General features: G+C 50.1%; 1 protein-coding gene across 1 annotated transcript; it reads right to left on the bottom strand.

The window, feature by feature from the left end:
• Window positions 1–4,714: 4,714 nt before the first annotated feature.
• JUN (Jun proto-oncogene, AP-1 transcription factor subunit) lies at window positions 4,715–7,417 on the bottom strand. Its single transcript, XM_010958378.3, has one exon. The coding sequence runs from the start codon at window positions 6,469–6,471 to the stop codon at window positions 5,464–5,466; it is 1,008 nt and encodes a 335-aa protein (XP_010956680.1). The 5' UTR covers window positions 6,472–7,417; the 3' UTR covers window positions 4,715–5,463.
• Window positions 7,418–7,778: the final 361 nt, after the last annotated feature.

Raw genomic sequence — 7,778 nt, 5'->3', positions numbered from 1 at the left:
AATTGTGTCTTCTGTTACTGGCCCTTGTGAGCATCCTCGCTGGTAGAGTGGTCATTTATATAAGAGCCCAGGTCCCTGCCTATCTTTTCTCAGGATTTGCCATAAAGTCAGGAAGTTCCTCCCTCTGAGCATGAACGTAGGATGAATCAATACACCCTTGAAGAGGTTTACCATCAGCACAAGCTGATGGAAAGACAGTCCGGAGGAGATTTGGGAAATACCCAAATTCTGCCCAGGTAGCTAGTGAGTACCTATAGCCTAAGAAGGCAGTAAATAATCTGGTAACCCAATTTTTTGAAGCAATAATGAAGCAACCATCAGGCTTTTATGGATGTACATGGAATGTCTTTTAGTGGATGTACACGGAAGGAGTTTGTATAGCAAGAAACTGTCAGGGCTTCTGAGCACTATGTATTCTGGTCCCTCCAGGGTGGGGGGCAAAGAGAGTTCATTAGGTGTTGCTGTGGCGTAGATGAAATATCCCAGGAGACTGTCTGATTACCTGTGCTCAGATGCTGTGCACATCAAAGAACCTTCCAGTGACTAATTCAGTTCCACAGGGTCCTTGATGTAGAATCAGGGGGGTATCCCAGGATCACCAGGGCATCTGGTTCCTGGAACAACGCACGAGAAGAATATGGTTCTTGATGGCTGGGGACCCGATCGTGGCCCCACCCCTCACTGGATGAGGGGCCTCAACCAAAGCTCTTAAAACTCACTGGGAGCCTCAGCTTCTGTTCTTGTGAGAAACAGCTACTCACCAGTGACACACGCAGGGCAGTGGTGAAAATAAAATGAGCTAGAAGAGACGAAAGCACGTTGGAAAAGACAAGCATATGAACTGCTGAGTACCAACCTCAGTGCTCATCGCTGCCCTCTCTGCTGACTCTGCTCCAGGAAGGCGTCTTTGAACTCCTAGGGTACCCCAGAATCTTTTCCAGGCTTTCCTTTGTGCTGACCCTCCATCTGGAATTCCCTAGTCCTCTGAAGTTCTTCACCTGATGAACTCTTAAGTCATCTACTAAGAGTTGGTTCAAATATTTCTCCAGAAAGACTGGGATTACAATCAAACTCTTAGCATGGAAGAGCTATTACTTCACAACCTGACCCTTAAACTTTCCTGCTGTTTCTCCTTCACTCCCTTCACACCTTCACTCCCAGCCTCTCCAAGCAGCTGACAAGTCCCTTGACACACCATATGCTCTGATACCCTGTGCTTTTGCACACAAGTTCCTCCCTCAATCTTTTCTGCCTGGTGACTGCCACCAGGATCAGCTCCAATGTCATCTCTCCCGTGAAGTCTTTCCTGATGGAGTCTCTTCCTCTGCACACTTGTCTTTCTGCTTCATCTGGGCACCCGCCAGACTGGGAGTTCCAGGAAAGCACAGGGACGTGTCTTTCTCATCACTGAATCCCCACGCTTAGCACAGGGCCTCAGTGAGCCCAGGCCCGGGGGAATGCTCTTCTCTAGGGTGTCAAAAGTCTAAAATACCTGGGCCCAGGTCCAGAGTTAGGAAGAGATAGTTTCACTTTCAGGGCCATGTCAGCTTCTAACCCTCTTCCCTTCTTCCATAACATTCCACTAGACCCATGTAGAAGTAGGTGGTGGGGGCAAGGGGCAGGTAAGACTAAAAGGCACTGTCTTTTTCCTTGGTTCAATCAGTGCACATCTTTTCTAACAATAAAAGGACATGGGGAATAGATACATTAGCATGATCCTTGTCTCCATCAAGCAAATACTGAGTACCAACTTCTAGACCCCTGAAATACATTAACTTGACAAACAGAAAGTCCTCTCTGCTGTTACCAATGAAGTAGTTGTTTTTAATAAAGCCACATCTGGAACTATTTTTTGTGCCTGTCTAATGATCACGTATTATCCTTTCCCATCTCCACCTCCAAACCTAATGCTTCAGGCAGACCTGTTTTATATAGGAAGATGCCCACTTGCATTAGTATAGGAGGGAAGGCCCCACTTCACATGGCCACAGCTCTGTGTGGCTGGAATAATGAAGGCGCTAACAGCTTAGTTCTTTTAAGAGCACTCATCGAGAACTAGGCTTTAGGACCTGGAGATTGGCCAGGTTTGACTTTTCTGGGGGGTCTTCAGTCTATCTGGAGTTGTGCATCTGGAAATAAATGAGATATACTTCACTAGAAGAAATTAAGACCTGGAATTATTTTGGAGAAATATTTAAGTAAGACTGTCCGTTCGGTCAACGTAGATTTACATTATGAACATCTCCTATGTAAGCAGGCACTGTACTAGGAGTTTGGGGTCCACAGATGAGGAGGATCGATTCTGGCCAAGAGACACAGAGATTCACAAGGATAATACTTTGATAAGTGCTATCATAAAAATTTTAATAAAATGTTATGGATGCTTAATGGGGAATATTCTTTCCACCTGAAGAGGGAGTTAGCAAGGAAGGCGTCACAGAGAAGATGCCACTTCTGCCAAGCCTTGGATAATGGGTAGGATTCAGCAGGCCAGAAGGAAAGGTAGCCCAGGCAGAAGGATGAGCACAAGAAGAACTGCGGAGGGGTGACAAGGCGTGAAAATTCAGATTCACACAAAGATATGTTTCTCATAGTGAGTGTTTAGAATTTATTAACTTCTTTTGAGGCATGGAACTTTTTGAGAACCAAATAAAATTAATAGCGTCTCTTCCCAGGGGAGTGTGTGTGTGTACATGCGCACACATATACACAAACACAATTTTATAGGCATTTTCATTGAGTTCATGAACCCTCTGCCCCAATGGACACAGAGTTAAGAATCTCTGAAATATACATGTGTAAAACAAATTAAAAGAGGATTCATGGTTTTACGTCCTACTAGCTTCATCTTCTCCAACTATCAGTGTTACCCAAACAATAACTCATCGAATGCCAAAATAACATTAACCCTTGAGTGTCTACAGTTATCTAATTTTCTGTCTCCAAAGTTTACAGGAGGTCATTGATGAATTTCTTTGACCACAATATTTCTTTTACCCCTTTTGTTAGAATGGTTAGAATTTCTGGGATACACATTCAGGATGATAGTTGAAACAAACATGTGTAGGGATAGGTCTGAGTGTCGGGCTTTTTTTTTTTTTTTTTTTTTTTAAGATAAGAGTCTAAAGCAAACTGGGGAGTGGCTTTTCCATGCTGCACTGCTGTCTGGGCTTAGTCTACCTTTGCAGGTAATTAATTCCCCAGCCTGCTTATTTTTTCTAGTTGGCTCTTGTTTAGCTTCCATAGAGCCCCACCCCAAAGTGCTTTATTGTCCCTCTGCTGACTATTCCTACATATGGTCAAAATCAACTCACCTTCCGGGTTGCTGACATCAGCAAATTCACTGTTTGGCAAACTCGCCTCTGCTCCCAGTAACCCTTTGTTAAAGAAGTGTTACTACAATGGAGTGGATCCCATAGCTAACAAGCCAGTCCAATCTATTCCACCCTTAGATATACTCCTAAGGAGAAACTCTGTGTCTTTGGATTTGCAGCCACAGGCGGATATTAGCACTCCCAGACCTGCTGGATACTAGAGTACTGTTAATGAGCAAGCAGCCCTGCCTCAATTAGTGGTTTGTGAAATATTCCTGGATACCAAACTGCTTTCGCTGCTTGATAATCACACCCACTCTTGGGATGAAAAGCAACCAAGCAAAAATTGTTCCCTTGTTGAGTACTGCCTTGTTGAGCTCCTAAGTTATACCTGTAGACAGAATTTAAGCCTGCCATTTCCCCAGAGTGAAGATTTGATTTACATATGTAGTATTATGTTGGCGTTCATGTTTTCCCTTGCAAACCTTTTTATAGTATCTAGATTACTATCTTTTGAGACCGATCCTATAATTATTATTTGAACAAGGTTGACTATTTTAGAAACAAATTAAGAAACTATAGAATAATCTGAAATGTTAAAGTGCTATACTAGTAATTTGTCTAGGCATAGGTGTTTATTTCAGGAAGGTGGGGGTGTGGAAAGACAGGAGAGAGAGAGAGAGAGAGAGAATGAGAATGAATGAAGCTGGGAGAATGTTTCATCCAGATTGTTAACTTCTGTGTTGACTTTTCCTAAATTCTTTGCTTCTTAATTACCAAGTAACTTAATTACCAGTAATGTTAACTGCAGCAACTGAAAAGAAAAGCTTCAGAACAGGGCTTGGGAAGAAAAAAGTAGTAAAGGGAAAGGAATTCAAGATCTGTTATTGGTATTTAAATAGTTTATTGTGACAAGAATGCCGTCATAAATATTCATAAGCAAAGACCATCTCTTTTATCTAGGAATTATTAAAGATTCCAAATTGAAGGATACATCTTTTGTAAAAATCTGCCACCGTTCCTGTTTTGAGAATAAGCATCTATTGTTAAGATTTCTACTAACATTATAAATGGTCACAGCACATGCCACTTGATATCATTCAAACTTTAAAGTGTTTGACTTCCCAACGGACTGTCCCTCTCCACCACAACCTCCCTCCCCTCAGCCTCCTGAAATGCCACACTAGCCTTTGTAAGCAACTCTATATAGATTGTTGGGGAGGGAGGGAAGAGTATAACTTGGCGAGAGCATCAGCTAGTTATTTCTCAAGTCCAGCAGACGACAGTTTTTACTGCTTGACAGTAAGAAGCACTGGGTGATTTTAACTGACACTCAACTCTCTCAACTCCACCAGGATAAGTAATCCATAGATAATGCAGAAAAGAGGTTGGGGGAGGGGTAACTTTTCCAATATTTTATTGTATTTTCTTAAATATCCTTTCTGGAATTTTCAGAAACAAAACATAAAAAAATTAGATACTTTATTACAAATGGTAAACTCAGAGTGCTCCAGATCTCTTATTTACAAACAACACTGGGCAGGACACCCAAACAAACAAACATGAAATAACTTACAAAGGCATGAAGCTGTTTATTGACAGTAATCAGCTTTCATCAAATTAAAAAATATATATATGTACATACACAGTTATGGAAGGCAGGCCAGAAAGAGTTCATCTGCAGGCTCAGCCTCGCTCGCACAAACCTCCCTCCCGCCTCCCCTCCCCCACCCCCCCTTTGTGTTCTTAAGGAGTACTACAGAAGCAATCTACAGTCTCTATTGCAGTTTGCAACCCCTCCCCCTCCCCCCTTTAATACTGAATGAGATCGAATGTTAGGTCCATGCAGTTCTTGGTCAATGTTAAAAGTCTAACGTTCCGTCTGCGCGGGGACAGCCCGTCCACAAAGCGGGGCCGCCCGCGGGCGGCCGCTCCCTGGCTCCACGCCAGGGGAAGGCGCGCCAAGTCCTTCCCACTCGTGCACGCTGGGGGCGCCGTCAGGACGCAACCCAGTCCAACTTGGATACCCTTGGATTTAGTCCTCGGACACTTCTTTTTCTCTTTCTCAGCTTGTGAAGTTCTCAAGTCTGTCTCTCCGTGTTGTTAATTTTTTTTTCTCCGTTGCCCCTCAGCCCCCGACAGTCTCGCTTCAAAACGTTTGCAACTGCTGCGTTAGCATGAGTTGGCACCCACTGTTAACGTGGTTCATGACTTTCTGTTTAAGCTGGGCCACCTGTTCCCTGAGCATGTTGGCCGTGGACGCCAGCTCCGAGTTCTGCGCTTTCAAGGTTTTCACTTTTTCCTCCAGCCGGGCGATCCTCTCCAGCTTCCTTTTCCGGCACTTGGAGGCGGCGATGCGGTTCCTCATGCGCTTCCTCTCCGCCTTGATCCGCTCCTGGGACTCCATGTCGATGGGGGACAGGGGCGGCGTTTCCCCGGGCATCTCGGGCACCGTCTGCGGCTCTTCCTTCAGGGCCTGCAAACGCGGGTGCTGCACGGGGATCTGCTGGGGCAGGTGGTGCGGCGGCTGTGGTGGCTGCTGCGGCGGCTGCTGGGGCTGCGCGGGAAAGGCCAGGCCGGCCGCGCCGTAGGAGGGCGCCCCGCCGCCGCTGCTCAGAGCGCCCGGGTTGAAGTTGCTGAGGTTGGCGTAGACCGGCGGCTCGCTGTGTAGGCTGGCGCTGAAGCCGCCGCTGCCGCTGCCGCCCGCCACCGAAGCCACCGCCGGAGCCACCAAGCCGGCCCCGCTGGCCGGCTGCGCCGCCGACGTGACGCTGGGCAGCGTGTTCTGGCTGTGCAGTTCAGCCAGGGCGCGCACGAAGCCCTCGGCGAAGCCCTCCTGCTCGTCCGTCACGTTCTTGGGGCACAGGAACTGGGTGGGGGTCGGCGTGGTGGTTATGTGCCCGTTGCTGGACTGGATGATCAGGCGCTCCAGCTCGGGCGACGCCAGCTTGAGCAGCCCCACGTCGGGAGAGGTGAGGAGGTCGGAGTTCTTGGCCCGCAGGTGCGGCTTCAGGCTGCCCACCGGGTCTGCCAGGTTCAGGGTCATGCTCTGCTTCAGGATTTTGGGGTTACTGTAGCCGTAGGCGCCGCTCTCGGACTGGAGGAACGAGGCGTTGAGGGCATCGTCGTAGAAGGTCGTTTCCATCTTTGCAGTCATAGAACAGTCCGTCACTTCACGTGGGGTTACTTGGGGCTGCGCGCAGAAGTTTCGGGGTCGCAACAGCGCGCTGGCAAACGGGGGACCCTCGCGCCTCCCGGGGCCTTGGGCAAGGAAAGTCGCTCTAAGAGCGCGCGCCTCTGCCGGCTGGCCTCCCCACTGCGCCCTCCTCACCAGCTCGCTCCAGGGACCGCAGGGTTAAGGAGCCGCCCGCAATCTTCCTCGTCCGCTTGCGCGCGCCGCCCGCCTTTGAAAAATCGCGGTCACTCACGGAGCGCTCTCGGGCGCAGAGCTCCCTCGCAGCCGGCAGACGAACTCGCTTCCCGTTGGTGGCCGGCCGGCGGCGGATCTCCGCCGCCCCTACTCGGACGACTATCCCCTCCTCCGCTGCGAGGGGGAGGGGGCGCCCGGCAGCCGCGGCTCGCGCTCGCCCAAGTTCAGCAACCGGTGCTAGCGAAGCGGAGCGTCGCGTAGGTCTCCTTCTTTCTCTCCTCTCGCCGCCGCCTCCTTTTCTTTACCGCCGCCGCGGCAGCTTCGGGCGGAGGAAAAAAGCTTTGCAAAAGTTCGCTCCGGGACCCGGCGACCACTTGTCCCCTGTCCTCCGGGCCGGGAAAGTTCTTGCCGCTGCAGCCGCTCTCCGTGCTTCCCCGGGCGGGCGGACTGTGGCCGCTCTCCGAGCTGTCAGCAGCGCCCCGGCAGCGGGGCTCTCCTCCTGGGGTCGGCTGGAGAAGGGGCTCTCCTGGCGCTCCCCAAAACACTAACCCGGGAGCCACAGGCGCTAGCTCCGGGCCGTCGGAGTGAAAATGGAAAAGAAAATAGTATCTGCAGCTTGGACTCTACTGCTATCCCGACTGACTGTGTCTGTCTGCCTGACTCCGCGAACCTCCACTCCCGCTTCGCCGCTTCAGCCACACTCAGTGCAACTCTGAGCCCTTATCCAGCCCGAGCTCAACACTTATCTGCTACCAGTCAACCCCTAAAAATAGCCCATGATGTCACCCCAAGGCCTTCCCATTGGCTCGCGTCGCTCTCAGGGGGGCGGGCCCGCCCGTCGCCATGGAGACCCCACCCTAGAAGATTCTTCTCTGGGCCCGCGGAGGCTCACGGGATGAGGTAATGCTCCGCTGCCCTCCTACAGTTGGGCCCTTCTTTCTCCTCCTCCCCTTCCCCCTCCGCGCGACTCGCGCCCCTCTCCTCCCGTCCCCTCCCTTCCCGGCGCGTCTTTCCCGGCCCGCCCGGTGCATTGTGGGCTGACGTCTTGGGGTTTGACTGTCTAGTGACGGTGGCTGCCGCGAGCCGGGCGGACA

This window comes from Camelus bactrianus, chromosome 13 (assembly GCF_048773025.1).
Source record: "Camelus bactrianus isolate YW-2024 breed Bactrian camel chromosome 13, ASM4877302v1, whole genome shotgun sequence".
In the NCBI taxonomy this organism is placed as follows: Eukaryota; Metazoa; Chordata; class Mammalia; order Artiodactyla; family Camelidae; genus Camelus; species Camelus bactrianus.
This window is presented reverse-complemented; position numbering and strand designations above follow the sequence as displayed.